The sequence below is a fragment of the Phascolarctos cinereus genome, unplaced genomic scaffold (genome assembly GCF_003287225.1).
Source record: "Phascolarctos cinereus isolate Bilbo 61053 unplaced genomic scaffold, phaCin_HiC Scaffold_4;HRSCAF=312, whole genome shotgun sequence".
NCBI classification, from domain to species: Eukaryota; Metazoa; Chordata; class Mammalia; order Diprotodontia; family Phascolarctidae; genus Phascolarctos; species Phascolarctos cinereus.
Genome location: NW_027555847.1, coordinates 355,010,103 through 355,029,742, shown reverse-complemented (window position 1 = coordinate 355,029,742; position 19,640 = coordinate 355,010,103). Strand labels below are relative to the sequence as shown.

The following is a 19,640-nucleotide window of genomic DNA, read 5'->3' as shown; positions in this document are numbered from 1 at the left end:
GAACCACCAAAAAAAAAATTAAAAATGAATCATTTTACCTGCCAAGACAAAACCAGGAACTATATGAACACAGTTACAAAACACTTCAAAATACAAATAAAGTAAGATCTAAACAACCAGAGAAATATTAATTGCTTGTGGGTAGGCTGAGCCCACATTATAAAAATAACAATTCTACCTAAATTAGTTACTTCACTCAATGGCATACCAATCAAATCAGCAAAAAAATATTATATAGCTAGAAAAAATTATAACAAAATTCATCTGGAATTATAAAAAATAAAGAACATCAAGGGAACCAATGGAGAAAAATGTGATGGAAGGTGGCTTAGAAGTACCAGATCTTGAACTGTATTACACAGTGGTAATCAAAACAATCTGGTATTGGCTAAGAAATATACAGTAGTAGATCAGTGAAATAGATTAGGCACACAATACACAGAAGTAAATAGCCATAGTACTCTAGTGTTTGTTTAACACTACTTACTCTTTATTATGGTAAACTTATCTATTTTAAAACAAAATAAAGCTCCTTAAGTATTTAACAGCTTTCAAATGTCTACGTCTTCTATGAGATGGATCTATGGGAAGGAGAGAGGAGAATAATACTGAGAGAAACTATGGTGATGGAAAAAAACTGAAGACATCAATAAAAATTTATTTGAAAAAAGAAAGAACATGATGCCAAGAAGTTAGTTTTGAGCTAGGTTTAATGAAGGAGTGGAGTATGGAAGACGCAGTAGAGAGCTTTTTAAATTACAGAAATGACTTGTCTGAAGACAGAGATGTAGAAACAAATAGTATATGCAGAAGTCCACATCAGTAACAATGAGAAATAATGATAATATTTATAGAAACCACTTGAGTGAAGAATGCAAATCAGATAATTAATGTGAGTTTTTAAAAATAAGTCAGAAAAAAACCATTCCTATTAAAAACACTAGCAATCATAGAAATAAATGAAGCTTTCCTAAAAATGATAAGTAGTATCTATCTAAAACCATAGACAAGCATTATCTGTAATGGGGATAAGTTAGAAAACTTTCTAGTAAGGTAAGGGGTAAAGCAAGGATGTCCATTATCACCACTGTTATTAAACATTGCCTTAGAGATGTTAGCTATAGCAATAAGAGAAGAAAAAGAAATACAAGATATTAGAATAGGCAATGAGGAAACAAAACTATCACTCTTTGCACATGATGCGATGGTATACTTAGGGAATCCTAGAGAATCAACTAAAAAACGAGGTGAAATAATTAACAATTTTAGCAAGGTGTAAAATAAACCCATATAAATCATCAGCATTTTTGCATATTACCAATAAAGCCCAGTAACCAAAGACAGAAAGAGAAATTCCATTTAAAATAACTGCAGACAATATGAAATACTTGGGAGTCTACCTGCCAAGACAAAGCCAAGGAACTATAGGTACATATTTACAAAACATTTTTCACACAAATAAAGTCAGATCTAAACAACTGGAAAACTATCAATTGCTCATGGGTAGACTGAATCAATATAATAAAAATGATAATTCTGCCTAACCTAACTTACTTATTCAGTGCCATACCATTCAAACTACCAAAAAACTATTTTATAGAACTAGGAAAAAAAATCATAACAAAAGCCATCTGAAGAACAAAAGGTCAAGAATATCAAGGGAATTAATGACAATAAAAACGTGAAGGAAGGTGGCCTAGCCATACCAGAGCCCAAACTATATTATAAAGCAATAATCATCAAAACTCTCTGATAGTGGCTAAGAAATAGTGGTAGATCAGTGGAATACATTAGATACACAAAACATAGTAATAAATAACTACAATAATCTAGTATTTGTTAAAACTAAAGATTCCAACTTTTGGAACAAGAATTCACTATTTGACAAGAAACTGCCAGGAAAAGTGGAAAATATGGCAGAAACTAGGTACAGACCAACATTTTACACCGTGTATCAAGATGAGGTCAAAATGAGTACATGATTTAGACATACAGGATGATGATACCATAAGCAAATCAAGAGAGCTAGGAATAGTTTGCTTGTCAAATGTATGGATAAGGGAAGAATTTAGGACCAAACAAGAGATAGAGAGTTTTACAAAATGTAAAATGGATAATTTTGATTATATTAAATCAAAAAGGTTTTGCACAAACAACTAAAATTAGAAGGAAAACAGAAAGCTGGAAAACAAGTTTTACAAGTATCTCTGATGAGGCCTCGTTTCTGAAATATATAGAGAGCTAAGTCAAATTTATGAGAATAAAAATTATTCCCCAAATGATAAATGGTCAAAAGATAGGAACAGGAAGTTTTCAGATGAAGAAATGCAAATTAAAACAACTCTGAGGTACCACCTCATACCTATCAGATTGGCTAACATGACAGAAAAAGAAAGTACAAATGCTAGAGGGAATGTGGAAAAATAGGTACAATAATGCACTGTTAGCAGAGTTGTGAACCAGTCCAACCATTCTGGAGAACAATATGGAACCATGCTGAAAGGTCTACAAAGTTGTGCATACCCTTTCACCCAGCAATGCCACTACTAGGACTATATCCCAAAGAGATCAAAGAAAAGGGGAAAAGATCTACATATACAAAATTATTTATATCAGCTCTTTTGTAATAGAAAAGAATTAGAAATTGAGGAAATACCTATCAATTGGGGACAGTTAAACAAGTTGTGGTATATGTGATGGAATACTATCATGCTAAAAGAAATGACAAATAGGATGGTTTCAGTGAGCAGAACCAGGAAAACATTGCATACAGTAATAGCAGTATTATAATGAAGATCAACTATGAAAGATTTAACTACTCTGATCAGAACAATGATCCAAGGCAATTCTGAACTCAGTGCAGACTGAAGCATACTTTTTTCATCTTATTTTTCTTGCTTCTTTTTTGTTTTTTTTTTTGTTTTGTTTGTTTGGTTTTTTTTGCAACACTGCTGATATCACATGTGTAGTGGGTATCATATTCCTTGCCTTCTCAATGAGATGGATGGGAGGTAGGGAGAGAATTTGGACTCAAAATTTTAAAAAGTGAACGTATAAAATTAATTAACTGAAACACCAATGACAATAAAATCACGCTGATTTCAACTCACTATAAATTTGTGCTATCTAACCACAGGTCTTGAACAAGCTGTCGTTCTACATTCGTTGTTACTCTATAACTCAACTGCTAAGAATTTTTCCCTTTTATTTTGAGTCTCTAATTTATGGCTGATGGCCTAGCCTCTTTCGCTGAGAAGCTTGACAACATTAAACAGGAGATCCCCTCAACTTGTTGCAGAAGAGATTCTTGTTCTGATATGGGAGGGACCACATGACCTCTGAAATTATCTGATTATGAAACCTCCTTATTCTCTATTCCCCCAGATTTTTCACTATCATCCTCCCCCACCCTTGACCCAAAGGATGAGTTATGTTCCAGCTTTTCTTTAAGACTAATTCTTAAGGCACTTGTATTCCTATTTTTTGGGTCCAACTAAATTTTAAGTGTCTCAAAAGCAGGGACCATAGTTTATTTACCTTTGTAACCCATACAGTCCTTAGCACTATGCCTTGAATATGGTAAACACTGAACAAACATTTGATAAATACTGATGTTTCAATTTAATTTAATAAGTAGTTAATTTGTCTAATTTGTACAAGACATATCTCTATTAAGCTACCACTACTCAAACAAGAGAGCCAGCCACTTATAAGACTTAAAGGCAGTCTATAAAAGTTCAAAAACGGTTTTATAAAACCCAAATTTTTATAACGTATTTTGCTTTCAATAAAAATTAAAAACATAAAACAGTGAATACATTTGATTTGTGGTTTAGCTTTTGTCATAATTAAAATAAGAATGCAGGTATATCCTGATAAGGGATTCCTATTAAGGGAACAAGTTCAAGAGGTCCCCAGTAGGAGACTATTACAATAAAGACAGAAGAGAAAACTAGGATGCAGCCAAGGAGGATCACCTGAGAATAGAAGGGTGAGCTATGTGGTTGTATACTATCTCTAACTCTAGCCTGTTTTTCTGCCTTTCTGTCCAATCATGATTAGTCTTTTTAAAAAATTCCCCTGGCTAAGCTCAAATGGTACTAATCTAATGAAAGTAACTAACACTAAGGTATAAATGTCAATATACTTAACTCTCCCAGACAGTATTTTCATCCTAAAGATTAGCCCTAAAGGATCTCCAAATGATGATGTGATTTATGGAGCCAGATTCCTTCTACAAAAATGTGGCCCATCAGAGAATAAAACAATTAAATTAGCTTTGTTTAGTTCCATGTAACTAACAGCAAAGGAAAAATTCAGAACAGGAAGATCTAGAATCAGATTCTAACCAGTCATTTTCTGAGACCAAGCATCAACAGATTTAATTTGAAAGCAATTTTTGCCTTTCTTTAGTTCTTTTGAAAGAATATCTATTATCTCAACTTCTCTAATTCTGCTTCATATACAAACACACACATGTATATGTGCACATATACACACAAATGTGCATGTGTACCCACGTAGCTTACCTGAACCAATCTAAACAATTCATCATGGAGCATCTGTCTAACAGATTCTGAAGAATTTGGTAGTTGATCTGGGGATACATCTTTATGTCTCCTATGACGTTTGAAATGGGAGTATTTGAGGAAACACTGGTTGTATCTGATACCAAAGGTGGAACTGAGGAAGATCGCTCTTTTGGTGCAGAAACTTGTATGCTGTATGAAGTGGTACATAAAATAGATACAGACAATCACTAATATGAACAATTAAATTCAGAACAGTAATTAGAATACATTGATCCCACTTTTTTCTTTAATTCAGTACACACTGTCAAACTTCAACTTCAGGGACAGTACAGCTTATATTTGTGAAACCAGTGGCTAGAGAGAATGGGTAAAGAATGTCATTCCCTATGGCTAAAGCAGCAGCTGAAATACTAATGACAGCTGTTAAATTTAAAACATAACGTTCAAATTTCACTTCCTAAGCTTCAGATTTTGCATTAACCATAAATCATCTGTAGAGGAATTAATGCTTAAAAAGATGATAAAGATTATAATGCCTGTCAAAACTATTTAAAACAAAGATAGATGATATTTACAAAAAGCTGAAAACTGCATAAACTAAATCATAAAGAAGGCAATTCATATTAAAGTAATTACAGCTTAAATCTAGCAGGAAAAATGAAGGAATCAATACTCACATTTATATATGTCTACATAAAAAGTCAGTTAAACCATATCAAATCCAAGTCAGGAAATACACTAATATAATATTTCCTAATTCTTTCTCTTTCTTTCTAAAAACTTTGGTTTCAAACTTGTTTAAGTTATAAGATCTGATTACCTGGATATTATGTGGAAATTAAAGTCTTTTCTCTGGAGAGATTTAGCTTGGGATAACAACATACTTGGAATTCAAGTTTCGACTAAGGTACACAAATAAGCCTTCATAGTTAGATCTATGAAACACACACTACAGCTGTCCTGTTTATTTCAAGACAGATTTGTGCCTTACTTTAAATAAACACTCAATAACATCAATTCTCATTGTTAATATGGAAATTATTTTTAGGAGCCTCATGAGTCCAAATGCAAAAAATCATCCTACTGATTTGGAAAGACTACGAATCTTCAGGTCACCCTACCTTTCAACAAGTATAAAATAAAACTGGAAGTTGGAGTTGGAAGGAGCATTTTCACAACAGAATTTGTCTTATGAGAGTACAGCATTTTTCAAATGTTCTTTTAAAAGCATGGTTAGAAGTTTAAAATTAGGAACAAAGTCTATCTCTTTTTACAAATATACTGTTTATTTCCTATTTTGACATAAGATTTTGCCTCCCTGGCCCCTTAAAATGTAGACTATACAAGGTTTAAAATCTATTTTAAATATTCTAATGATAAGTAGAAAATACACTTGTAATATCAAATACATGCAAAAATACTAACAGCTTAAAGTACAAGGACACTACAATTTATTTAATGAGAAATGTAACTCATTTTCTCTTACCTAAAAGTATCTGCACTTGAATCTAAACAGAACGAGTGAGGAATGGTGAGCTTAGTGTCAGCAACAGTCTCAACCATACTATAAGATTAGAAAAGAGATTTATGTAGCATATTTTCAGGATTTTACACACATTAAATTACCCCTAATACAGGCAATCTAACTGTCAGTCTTTCATGGATACACAATCACTATCCCTTCATAATGCTGTTGAGTTCATAAATATAGTTTGTTTACAATTGTCTCCATAGCAATTAGCAACTGACTGAAAGGCAATGAATAGGCTTTGACCATTTAAACATAATATATGAAAAACATCTCTGACTGAAAAACACTGGAAAATGAACAAAGGGCTTAAAATAAATATTAGATTAAATTTTCCGAGCATTCAAAGTTTCTTCTTCCTTTCTTAAGTGAAATTTGTGGTCCTTATTACTAAGTCTACTTGTGATACTTTAAGCAATAAATTTTGTTTTTCATTAAGAGAAATATTTGCATTGCACATCTGTCATTTTATTTATTAAACTATCTTTGTAATAGGAGTAGGGGGTAGACATCTTGTTTTCAGTGGTATAGAGAAGTTCTAAGTGAAGAAATTCTTTCTATCAATACAGTTCAGCACCTTCTTGGTAACATATTATCTTAGAGTTGAGTAGAGTACTAAGAGCTTATGTGACTTTCCCAGGGTCACATATCCAGGAGTGCAACAGAAAGCAAGAAACAGTATGATATAGTGAACAGAAAATCTGGCTCCAAGTCAGGAACACCCATGTTCAAGTCAGATCTCTCACACACAATGGCTGATGTGACCTGGTAAAGGCACTTAAGTTCTTAGCGCTTTAGGCTATAAGTTGCAGAAACTCATAGAGGAAGGTCATCATTGCCAAGTCCCTACACCAGTGATATAAAAGGTGTCATAAAAGAAATCAAAAGGTACCTGGTGTACTTGTGAGGACAAAATGAGCTTCTCTCCTTGGTTCATTTAAAGTATGTGCTGTCTAAATCCACTACTATGTCATAGGGGTCTACTGTCCTCTTTGTACTACATCTGCCTTGATCCACTCTGGCCCTTTGGATCTGGTATTTGGTAAAAGTGGGCCTGATCTGACACAGTTCTGGGTTACTCTCTCTGATCATGACTTATCTGAACCATGAATACTTTCTCCAGGCAGCATCGTTCTTCACATCCTGCTTATGTGCCCTTACCTGTGAGGCTCCACATTCACCCACTACTAAACAAAGGCCACCTTGACCTAGGATGTGGATATTACCATTAGTGGGAGTCCATGAATAATTTGTATTGGGCCAGAAAGCTTAGCCAGTCAAAAAAAAGGGGGGGTGTTTGTTTAAAAGGGGGTGGAGAGGTTGCCATTCGGCTGATAGGCAAAGAAACTAATTTCACCCACTCCCCTCTTTCCCTAACTGCCTTTTAATTATTTTTAATTTATTCTACATGTTTGTGTGTGTGTGTGTGTGTGTGTGTGTGTGTGTGTGTGTGTACACACACACACTCCTTGAAGGAAGGGACTGTTTTCTTCTTTGTATTTGTATCTCCAGTACCTAACATAGTACTCTTGATAAAGGCCTGGTGATTGACTGGTTTCTGAAAACTGGATTTGGGTTTTTTAAATGCATTCAAATCCTGACTTCATCATCATTCACTACCTGGGCAAATCGCTTTCCCTCCCCTGGACATCAATTTCCTGAAACAAAATGGGGAGGAGAGAGGAGGGGCTGGGCTTGATCACTCCTGGGTCTCTCTAATCTCATAACTCGATGTTCCCACAGTGCATGGTCAGTTACATGGGGGTTATGAGGAGCAGTTCAAGGTTTGGATGGAACAAGTGTTTACGTGTAAGATGAAGGCACAAGGGGCCTCAATCTGGAGAGAAAAGTTACTAAAATACCACATGAAAAGGTGAGGAATGGAGGTAAGAATGCATAGCAATGATCACAAATCTGGAGGGTGAGCACGGGCAGCAAGATGCCTATTTGTATCAGTCAATATCTCATCTTGTGGTAAAGGACCATGCCTGGCATCTCAGTATCCCTCTGCTGAATTTGAACACTGAGGTAAGAATATGTGCATGCTATGTTTCTTACTAGTACTCTTTAGGAGGCTTCTGCAACAAAAATACAATTCACAAAAGACTTTCCACTAAAAAGGACCTTCACAAACTTTAAACTCATCTAGAAATATTACATACAAAGTAAAAATTGATGTTGGTTGGTCATACTATAGTTTCAAATTACATTTTATATGATATGATAATAGGATGAGAAAAGCATTTTATAAGTAACTCACTTGCAGTTTGACTGAGAGAACTGAGAAATAGAACATTTGCTAAGGCCAAATAAAGTAGTGCCTGTTAGCTACAGTTCAAATATACTAAGATAAAACTTGATTTGTAAGTAAAATAACCTCAGAAAAAATATTAAAAATTGAGGGAAAAAGTTTCACTGAATTCAATGAGCCAATTATCATAATCATTAAAAAATTTTTAAAGCTTACTCTTTCTGCTCAAATGATGTTTTAACCAGTTCTTCCTCTGATTCTTTCGATGGACACTCAACCTTTTTTCTGGAATGCTGCTAAAAAATAACACATGATAAAATGGCATAAAAAAAGAACAACTGTGCATATAGCCATGGGCATCCTGACTCTAATTAAGCCTCATGAACAACCATTCCCCTAGAAAAGGGGTTCTTAACCTGGGGTTCTTGAACCTGGAAAAGAAAAAAATTACACCTCTCTGTATTTTCACTAACCTTTGGTTTACTTTGTAACTCTAATTTTAAAATATTATTCTAAGCAAGGCATTTATAGGATTCACCAACTGCAAAAGGAATCAATGCCACAAAACAGGTTAGTGGCATAGTTTCCCAAAGTCAGTGATACTGATGCCCTGGAGGGCACTGGAACGATTCAAGGGGGCAATAGTAGTTTGAAATGATGCAAAATTCAAAAAAGCTGTTAAAGGGTTAAAGAAAGTAGATTTTTGGAGGGGGAGGATTTGAGTAATTTTTTTTTAAAGGGAGCAATAAGCCAAATAAGTTTGAGGAGCTGTGCCTACAGCAACTAAACTCCAACAAGCAAATAAATGGTCTATGAAAAGTCTGTTTCTTTTAATAACACTGTGGCCTAGCAAGAATTTTAAATGGATGACTTCTGAAACTACGCTCTTATCCATATATTTAGACTGCATAATCTGCCACCTGTCCCTTGAATAAGACATAGATAGGTAGATAGAAAAGTGAAGGACAGATAAGCTTATAACCTAGCTGAGAAAAATGCAGAATGGTGCAATTGTTCTTCCTCTCATGCAAATACATGGTTCTTAATTACTCTATTACTTTAACTTTAAAATATGGTGTAATGGTCATTTTGTAAGAATTCTTTCAAGTGGTAAAATATCTAAAAATACCTTCAGTCTACCTGTGAATAACGTATTCTACCAGATGAAAGTTTAAAGTTCTAAGACACCAAAGAATATATAACATGTACAAGTTTTCCTACATGTACATTAAAGAAATTATACTTTTTGCCTGACACTTAAGACATCTGCCACTTTCACTGATTATATTAAATTACTGGAGTAAAATTGTGAAATTAAACAGACACTTTCAACATTTCAATTTTAAGGAAAAAATATTGCATGGGGATTTTTTTCATCAATAATTTTTAAAATAAGATGAATAGTGAGATTTTAAAGATATGTTTATACTCTTAGCAGATGCATTTATAACATTAACAACAAGAAGAAATAGCCAACTTGAGTCACCCACATGTACCCTTTCTTACTTCTTCTGATTGTCCTTCTAATGACATAAGGCTGATAGAAATTTCAGTGTTTTTTAGACTTCCAAATGATTCTTCAGAATTCTCTAGATTGAGACACAAAAAAGCAGAAATAATTATCTTAGAACTGCACTGGTTTTTAGAACACTTGAAATAAACAACAAAGATGGAAAATTAAATGGCGATCAATTTATTAACTTTTTCAGAGGCATATTTTAAAAGTATGATTATTAAATCCTTAGGTTCTTCTCAGTGATCATTCAAAACTTTTACACTCTCCTCAAGTCCCCATTCCCCATCACTTATAACAGAGTGGATGACCTTCTGCTTCACTGAGAAGTGAAGTCATCTAATCTCTCAACCTCTTAAAACATCTCATTATCATCAGCCATTTTCCTTTCCCATTATCTTGTCTCAGAAAAGAGGCCTCTCTCTTACTTTTATGTTGTTAGACAACCTCCAAAACTTTCCTCTAGCAATCACCCCTTTTGCCATACATTGTCAATTCAATTCAACAAACATTTATGTGACTACAAAGAGCTAAAGCACTCTGATAGGTACCACAAATACAAAGATGAAATAGAAACAGTTGCTGTCGCTGTCCTTAAAAGAATTTATGTTGTGGGGGTAGCCAGATGGTGCAGTGGACAGAGCACCAGCCCTGCAATCAGCAGGACCTGAGTTCAAACGTGAACTCAGACACTTACTAGCTGTATGATCCAGGGCAAGTCACTTAACCCTGATTGCCTCTAAAAATTGAAAAGAAAAAAAAAAGAATCACAATGGAAAGATTTTATATTCTTTGGGGGAAGAAGAAAGGGATAGAAATATAAATATATATGTTTGTGAGTGTATGCAAATATGTATGTATATGTGTGTATGTAAATATGTATAAGTATAAATGTGTATATATACATATGTATATCCATACAGATAGATAAATGCAAGACAATCAGAGCAGAGACCATTAATAAATTAAGTAAATCAGTGAAAGTCGCATGGAAAAAAGTGACACCTGAACTAAGCTTTGAAGGAAGATAAGGATTCTGAAAGAAATAGATGAGGAAGCACACTGGGATGGCTTGTGCAAAAGCAAGAAGATGAGAAATAGAAAACCAAGTCTGAGGAACTGCAAACCACTAGTCCAATTGGCCTGGAGCGGAGAGTCCATGATGGGGAATGCCATGCTCCTTTCGTCTCCTTAGGAACATGCTCAGGTCTCCCAATCCTAAAAAGGACTTCTTTTGACCCTTCTATCCTCCCATCTCTGTCCGACCTTTCAATGACAAATTTTTTCAAGGGTACAATGTCTGTCTACACTTGCTCTTTATAGGCTAGTGCCCCTTTATATCACAGTACTGAAAGTGCTTTCCCTTCTATTATGACTCACATTCAAAAATATCAATTCCTGCAGTTGACAGAAAATAGGAGTATTGCCCCTTGGAAGGAATTTTCCTGTTTCTGATTGTGCAGTTCCTTACCACCTTTTGCTCTTCTACACAATCATTTTTCCCCATTTGTCATGAAATCTCTTGCCGGGTCCATGTCCTCCTCCTCATCTGGGCAAAAGTTGCCCCCAAGAGCTCCGATTCCCCTTCTTTGAGGCAGGATGAATAGTCCTTCCAAACACCAAATCCCTGGAGATTATACCCACTGTAAGGTCCCCATCTCCATTTACAGATCTCTCTTCCCCCATGGAGGCATTTTTCAGTGAGGTCCCCATTTCTACCAATGAAACAAGACTTCTCCATTTCTTTTCCTCTGTTTTAATCCTTCCCTTTGCCTCCTCCCTATTCTCTTGTAGACCTTCTGCCTCCTGAGAGGTTGCAGGAGTTATTTGCCCTTCATTATTAACCTTTGACTTGATTAGGGGATGTCACCTATTCCCCTTTATTTTCTACCTCCCCTTTCCCCTTTCCTACATCCTCCCATTTTGCAATCTAGCCACACAGACTGAATGACCTGTAGACAGTGTGTTGTAAGATTTAGTCCATGATGTTTCAGGCCTCCACTGTTACTCCTTCTACTTGACTTCTGCTATTAAACTTGCCTCCTTGTGTCCTTTGAAAGAAATCTCTTAATGGTCTGTTGTTATTTTGTTGTTGACAGGTATATTTTTTTCTTTTTAGTTATTTTTTTCCTGGAGGTAATTTATTTTAATATGCTACTTGGTTGCTGTACTTGTTTATCTTTCTTATATTCCTATTATCTGGTTTGTTTGTGAAGCAAACACATTTTACGTGGTTTTCATTATAGGAGTGTTCCATGTTGAGGGCCGATCTTAAGAGTCTGATAAGGGTTTAAGATCCAAGGCAGAGTTTGACCTCTGCCCAGGCTTTTACCCAAAAGGGCTCACTGATTAAGTGGTACGGCTCTCCAATCCCTTCCTGATTAGGAGGTCCCTGAGACATTCCTTCTCACTCTTTGAACCTTAGATTTACACATTCACTCCTCTATGCAGGTGGCACCAAGGCGCCTGGGAAAACCTTGGAAAATACAACCCAATCTAGGAACCCTGATAACGAGGAAATTCATGTTGTCACATCCTCAGCAGATGTTCTGGGGAGTATCTCATGGGGAGGACTCTTTGAAATTAGGCTAGATTTTCTCTATATATCCTGTACCCTCAGATGAATAAACTGAGCCAGTAATTCTGCTCCACCTGGCCCATGTCATAAGTTATTTCACGCTTCTCCGTTTGGTGTACAATCTGGTTGCAGGCAACAGTTCCAAATATTTCTTTTTCATTGAACATATCTCTTCATTAATGATTAGGCTCAAGTTTGCATGGTATATTGCTTTGGGAACACATTATTCCATCTCTTCCTGGGGTTTCTAGTGGGTACAGAAAAGTCTTTTGTTATTTTAATTTCCTTAACTTCATATTTGTAGGTCTTCTTCCTGGTCCCTTGCAAAATCTGTTGTCAATGGAATTGTTAAATTTAACCACTATATGTGTTGGAGTTTTTGTTTTCTTGGAAGTTATCCATGGATTCTTTGAAATGGCACTCTGTTTTCTGTGTTCAGAAATTGAAGGCAGTTTTATTGGACTACTTCCAGCATTATTCTCCAGTTTTCTTGACCTGTCTTGTTTTTCTGGGAAACTTATCCTTAGGCTATCTCTATGCATCCTGTCACAGAGAGCATTAGGTTTTGATTATATAAAGATCATGTTTTCTTTTAATTTTATAAATTTTTGCTTCTCTTCAAGATTATCCTTTACTTCTGTATGTTTTCATTCCCAATCATTTATTCTCTCTTTTGTTTCTTTGCTGAAGTTTGCCATGGTGGATTCAAGTTTTTTTATTCTGTCAATTATTTCTGCTGTTCAAGCCACAAATTCTGCTTTCACAATTCTTATTTCTCCTTTAAACCACTTGTGAACATCCTGATGTTTTTCCATACAGGTCCTCTGCTTCGTTAGGTATCCTTTTTCTTGCAATATTTATTCATAGATATCTGAGGTTATTTGGCCAATCTAGAAGCCATAATTACTTCTGTTATTAATATCTTCCCTGTGGGTTTATCTGCTCATGTTAATGAGTTTTTTTCCTCCTGGAACTTTTGGTAATTTCAGTCTTTTTCTCTTATATTCCCCTATTCCTCTGACTCCCTTTTCTTTTGATGATAGTGACCCCCAAGAAAGAGACCTCAAACTCATTTCAACTTTCTCCCATACTGAAGAATTCACCGGCCTTGGTGTCTGCTCCAAATCACTTCTAGGGAGACAGAACCGTGCCCATCTAGATACCAATCTTCTTTTCCGCAGACCTAGTGGAGTGCCACAGATGCTGGTGTCCTGCCCCAGTTCCTTCTATTCCTCAACATTACCATGCTGCTTTCCCAGCCACAGAAAGCTTCTGCCTTTTGGTTTTCTAGGGCACAAGGTTGAGAACAGGATAGAGTTGAGTTTCATTGCAAGCCGGTGGGTCAGCTTATGAAATCCTGCTAGAGCGTGATGGCTGGTGGAACAGGGGATGCTGAGTGAGCATGCTGTAGGTTAGAGATTAGCCTTCTCTGATGATAGTTCATTGGGTTCTTGGTGTTTTAGACCTTGGAGACAGCTAAAAGTGCTTTTATCTCTTTCAAAAATTCCTATTTTAGAGAGGTTTGAGAGGGCATGAGGATAAGAAAAAGTGTCTAGTCATCCATCTTGAATTTGCCCTGTACAGCATGTGACACTATTGAACACTTTCTCACTCTGGATAGTCTTTCCTCCTTTGCCTTTTGAGTTCTCCCACCTCTCTAATCACTCCTCTTCTTTGATAGCTCTTATTCCTCTTCTATTGATCTCTTAAAGTGGAAATCCTCCCACGTTCTGACTTGGTCCTCTTTTTTCTGTATGTATGTGCTGTTTTGAGTTGATCTCATTCACTCTTACAGCTTCAGCTGTCACCTCTAGATAGATGACCACCAACCCTACCTAAACTCTCCTGAACTACAACCCTTATTTCTAACTGCCTACAGAACATCTATATTGTCCTACAGGACAAATGGCACATCAAATTCAATATATTCAAGAGAAATGTTTTTTCTTAATTATCTTTCCCTAATAATTTGCTCCTTTTCCTAACTTCAATATTTTTGCCAGCATTATACCTAGTCTCCCATGTTTGTAATCTTGGTTACAGTTACCAAAGACCTACTGATTTTACCGCAGCAGTATCTTTTATATCTGTCTCCTCTTCTCTATTCCCATTTGTTGTAGAGAGAACACTAGTGGAATCTGAGTTAACTTTCCCATAATCTCACAACCTCAACTGCTGTTGTGATCAAATATGCTATGGAGCAGACCTGGGAAAGTTTAAGCTAACTCAGCTATAGACTCTTTGGGTAAAGAAAATATAAGTTTTAGGACTTTAGCAAAGGAGCTTCTGAGACCTTAAAGAACCTCCTTGTCAGAGGTTTTTAACCTGCTTTAACATTCTTGGACTAGTTTTTTACTACTATGTGGATTAATTTTTATCTGAAGATCACTGAATGTTTTTATTAAAAGGAGTATTTATCTAAATCCTCAGGCTCTGGATGATCATTTATCCCAGATGTGGTACCATAACTGTTACCACTGTCACATCCTAGATCAGGTCCTTTTTAGCAACCTGACTAGGTCACTGTAATAACCTCCTACCCTTTATTCTCACTCTACACTAGCCTTTCCCAAACACACATACATATGTGTTATATGTATGCATGTATATACACACGTGTGTGTAGACATATACAGATGTGTATACATATATGCCTATATTCACATGCACGATATGTATGCGAGTATATATACATATGTATGTACACATGCATATATCCACACTGCTGTCAAGAATATCTTCTTCAAGCATAACTATATGCATGAGCCAGGCAACTAGGCAGAGCAATGGACAGAGTGCTGGGCCTGGAGTCAGGAAGACCTGAGCTCAAATTAGGCCTCAGACTAGCTTTGTGACCACAAACAAATTTCTTAATCCTGTTTGCTTCAGTTTCCTCATCTGTCAAATGAGCTGGAGAAGTAAATCGCAAACCACTCCAGTATCTTTGGCAAGAAAACTCCAAATGAGGTCAAGAAGAGTCAGTCACAGCTGAAGCAAGTGACTATTAATACGCATGCCAACCTCTTATATAAAACCCAGCATAGGGCACAGTGCTTGGGCCGTTGTAGGCACTTAACAAATTTTAATTTAATTGAATATTGAATTGAATTGAACCCTTCAAAAGCTCCCTACTGCCTACCTAGTTAAGTTCAAATGTTGAGAATTCTCTCCAAATAAACATATACTGGTTTATACTTTTGTACTTTTCTGCACAATTCCAACTTAAAGGTAGGTGAAAATTTATGTATGTCTATGTAAGCTGTCCATTTTAATGCTTATTAAGCTACAATGGCATAGGCGAAAATTAATATCCAGGATAGATCACTCACTGACTATTAGAGAGGAACATTTATAGCTCTTCATAATCTGATGCAATCATGCCTCTCATTAAGATCTCATATTACTTCCACATGTATTATGATCCAATCAGAGTACTTTGGAATTGTGGTTGGTCATTGTGTCTATCAGATACTTTCAAAGTTAATTATCTTTACAATATTGCTGTTACTGTGAAGATCGTTCTCCTGGTAAAAATATGGAAGGCTTCATGAATTTGCATGTCATCCCTGCCCAAGGGGCCATGCTAATCTTCTCTTTAGAGTTTCAATTTTAATATATGTGCTTGAAGTAAGCACTCATGACTCTTTAGTCACTGGCTTAGTAATTCTTTGGATTCTTAACACTCTATGACCTTCAGATCTAGGGATCTTGATCAACTGGATCATAAGAGACGATACTTTTTCATACAAATAGCCTAAGGGACATTGTAATGGTACAACAGGAAAAAATATTATAAGTAGCTAAAATATTTTAAGAAAAAATATACCTATCTCCAAGCTAATAAAGATAAACTCTTTAATAATAAAATAATTTTAAAATTATAGTTTCAGACAACTCTAAAATAAATATAGCAACTACAATATTGGCTTAAAATTAGCATCAAATTTATAACATCAAATTAATAAGTTATCTACTAAATGAACTTACCTCCACAGTCTGGCACCTTCATTTCCTCTTGTGTAAATATTTCCATTTCTTCTAGGATGTCTTCATCAAAATCTGTAAATTCTTTATCAGTAACATGAGTAAAAGAAATGCTCTCCTCAATGAGTTCTTTTATTTTAGGTTCTTTTGATTGAGTTGTTATTCTACTGACAGAAACATTAGAAAAAAAAAATTACAAACTAGACCAAAATGTGGCTCTTGATAAAAGTACTTTTTTTCAAAATGGTTTAGTCATTGTTATTTTTTAAAAGCAGAAAAGACTTTCTTAGATAGTTATGAAAAGACCTGTATTCAAATGATGAGAATTCTAACATATTTGGCCCATTTCAAAAAGGAGTCTTTTCTGTCACTCCTTAATGAATATACATCCTGCATACTGAAATGACTAAAAGAACTTCAGTTACTTTCACAAATAAAAAAATTTATTAAAAATTGATTACTCATAGTTTTTATGCAATCCTCCAGGTTACATGTCAAAATTTAATATTCAATCATAGCCACCTTCTCAAAAAGATTTAAGCAAAAACAAATAACAGGAAAAATGAGTGATTTTTCCATCATTTTAAAATAAATTGTTAAGGGATCCTCACTGCTTACTATCATAGTTAAAAGACATGCAAAAATCAGTCATTTAATACCTTTAGTCTCTACTCCAGAAGTCTTCCCCACACACCTATTCTAATGAAGGGAAATTTTAAGTAAAAACTTACTCCAAAAAGTTGTTATAAGGTCCATCACTATTATGAACTTCCTGAATTTCATTTGGAGTTGACACTGACGCTGGACAGCCAGTATCTACAATGCTTTCTTTCTCAATATTGTGTTTAGCTTCAGGTAAGAGCACAGAAGGCAGAGAATAATGATTCTCTGGAATCTAAAATAAAATATTTGTAATGTTTATTACTGTATTCTTTATTTTATTTAATCTTAAGTACAGAGATATTTCAAAGATCTGTGATTTGCTCCAAATGGGGACTCCATCTACAGCATCCTCCATCAACTGCTAATAAGGTTTTAAGTGTCCATGGTCACAAAATTTTATGTATTAGAAGTAGGATGGGAACACATGACTTACTCTGGATACTACACCACACTGGCTCATTATTTAATCACATTCTGCACTTATTCAAAAGTGTGTATATCTCGTGAGAATTAACAACATGTAATATGGAGTATGCTCTATAAAAGTTAATACTAACTAAATATCAGAAGACACTGTGTACACAGAAGGTCATTAATAAATGTTTTTGGAATGAAACTGTTAAATTTAAAGCTTCACTGAAACAAGAAGCAATAAAATGCTATGCTATTGTGTCACTAACTACCTAGGGTTTAGGATGGACCAACAGAAAAACTAAATTTCCAATTTTTTGTTGTTGTTAATTCATACAAAGAACATTTATTAAGCACTCACTATATAAGGCACTCAATCATTAGGCACTGCAGGAGGAAAGGAGAACAAAAATAAGTAAACAAATAAAATAATGTCCCTGATCTCAAGGTCCTTATAATCGAATAGGAGAAAAAAAGACTTTAGATAATTAAACATATTGCATATTAGACTCTTATAAATGCATAAGAACTAGGTAAAGTGCAATGAGATCAAATGAGGATAAAATCAGTTCTAGGTTGGGGGGCTTTGAACTGGGAGTTCAAAGATGGATAGGGCATAAGAAAACTAATACAGCCTACAGTAGAGGAGGCCTCCACCACACAGGCTGAAATGGACACAATGCTCCAGACAAAAGCAAGCCTTTATCACACAGGTAATGGATGAACATTAACATTTTCTGAAAACTCCACTGCTTTTTGGACCTCCCTTCCAATTTGACCACGAGTGTAACCCTGGCACCACATTTCAGTTTGGTATAATCCTCGCGGACCCCAAAACCAAGCCCAAACTGCCCACAGTCACCTTGTGAGGAGAACACATACCATCTTTCTCCGCCCTCACCATGACCTCTAGCTCTTCCATCCATCCCAATTTTCCAAGTTTTATATTGGCCCGATTTCCCTTCTGCCCTCACAGACTTGACTTCATAATTAGCTAGCTAGTTCAAGTATGTATTATTCTTTACATTAAATCCTTTGTCCCACCATGATTTCCACCTCAACAATTCTCAAGTTGGGATCACCCCCATCATCTACCGCCACAGAATTACAGAATCTGAGAGAGGAATGGTCCTCAGCAGTCACTATATAAATATAAAAAAGAATTCTCACTCTAACATACCAGACAAGTGGTCCTCCCAGTTTTGATCAAAGACAAAGAAGGGGAACCCACCAAACTCTTCAGGCAGGCCATTCTATTTTCAGAGAGCTTTTATCGCTAGGAAGTTTTTTTTTCTGCTATTGTCTAAATACACCTCTTTGAAATTTCCACCCACTGCTCTTGATTCTATCCTCTTGGATCAAACAAAACAAATCTACTCTGTCTTCCACCCAACAGTTCTTCAGACGCTTAAAAACAGCTGTCACTCTCGCTTGAGTCTTCTCTTCTGGTTAAACACACCAGTTATTCCCATGAAACCTCATATGTCACAGCTTCAAGGTCCTTCTGTGGACACTTTCCAGCTTCTCAATATACCTCTTAACCTAGGCTGACAACTGAACAAAATACTCCATAGGAATTCTGGGCAGAACAAGGCAGAATATAGTAGTAGGAATATGTCACCTCCCTATTCCTGGAAGCTATGCTCGTCATAATGTAGCCCAAGATGACATTAGCATTTTTGGTGACCGCATAACACTGTTACGCATATTGAGTTTGCAACTCAACCTCCAGTAATATGGCCTCTTTCTCCACCATTCTACTGAAACTACTCTCTTCAATGCACTAATGACTTTATAATTGCCAAATCTGACAGTTTTCACTCCTCATCCTTCATCCTTTTGCAGTATTTAACACTCTCGCTCAGAACAAAAAGCCCTCTTCTCTTTTTTCTCTACATCATCCATAATGCTTAATTCATCAGCTGCCGTGGGTATAATTATTGTCACATCTATGCAGATGATTTCCAGATCTATATATCCAAGCCTACATATCTCTCCTAATCCCCAGGTGGGAATCACCAACTGCCTACTGAACATTTTGGAACTTATTATCTTTCACCCAAAACCCAGCCCTCACCCATATCTCCCCAATCTTTGTCAAGGGCATCACTATGCTTGATGGGTTCACAATCTCAGAGTCATTTTTCGACCCTTCGCTCTCCCTCACCCTCACCCTCACC

The 19,640-nt window shown here is 35.7% G+C and overlaps 1 protein-coding gene and 1 non-coding gene across 2 annotated transcripts in view; both read right to left on the bottom strand.

The window, feature by feature from the left end:
- CPLANE1 (ciliogenesis and planar polarity effector complex subunit 1) overlaps positions 1 to 19,640 on the bottom strand; it is a 109,475-nt gene that overhangs the window by 39,579 nt on the left and 50,256 nt on the right. Inside the window, 7 exon segments of the mRNA XM_078153213.1 lie at positions 4,530 to 4,633; positions 4,636 to 4,721; positions 6,019 to 6,096; positions 8,528 to 8,607; positions 9,818 to 9,900; positions 16,390 to 16,553; positions 17,118 to 17,281. Of these exon segments, the coding sequence (XP_078009339.1) occupies positions 4,530 to 4,633; positions 4,636 to 4,721; positions 6,019 to 6,096; positions 8,528 to 8,607; positions 9,818 to 9,900; positions 16,390 to 16,553; positions 17,118 to 17,281 (759 nt within the window).
- On the bottom strand, positions 15,932 to 16,037 carry LOC144457236 (U6 spliceosomal RNA). Its single transcript, XR_013486563.1, has one exon. It is a non-coding gene; the product is annotated as a U6 spliceosomal RNA (small nuclear RNA).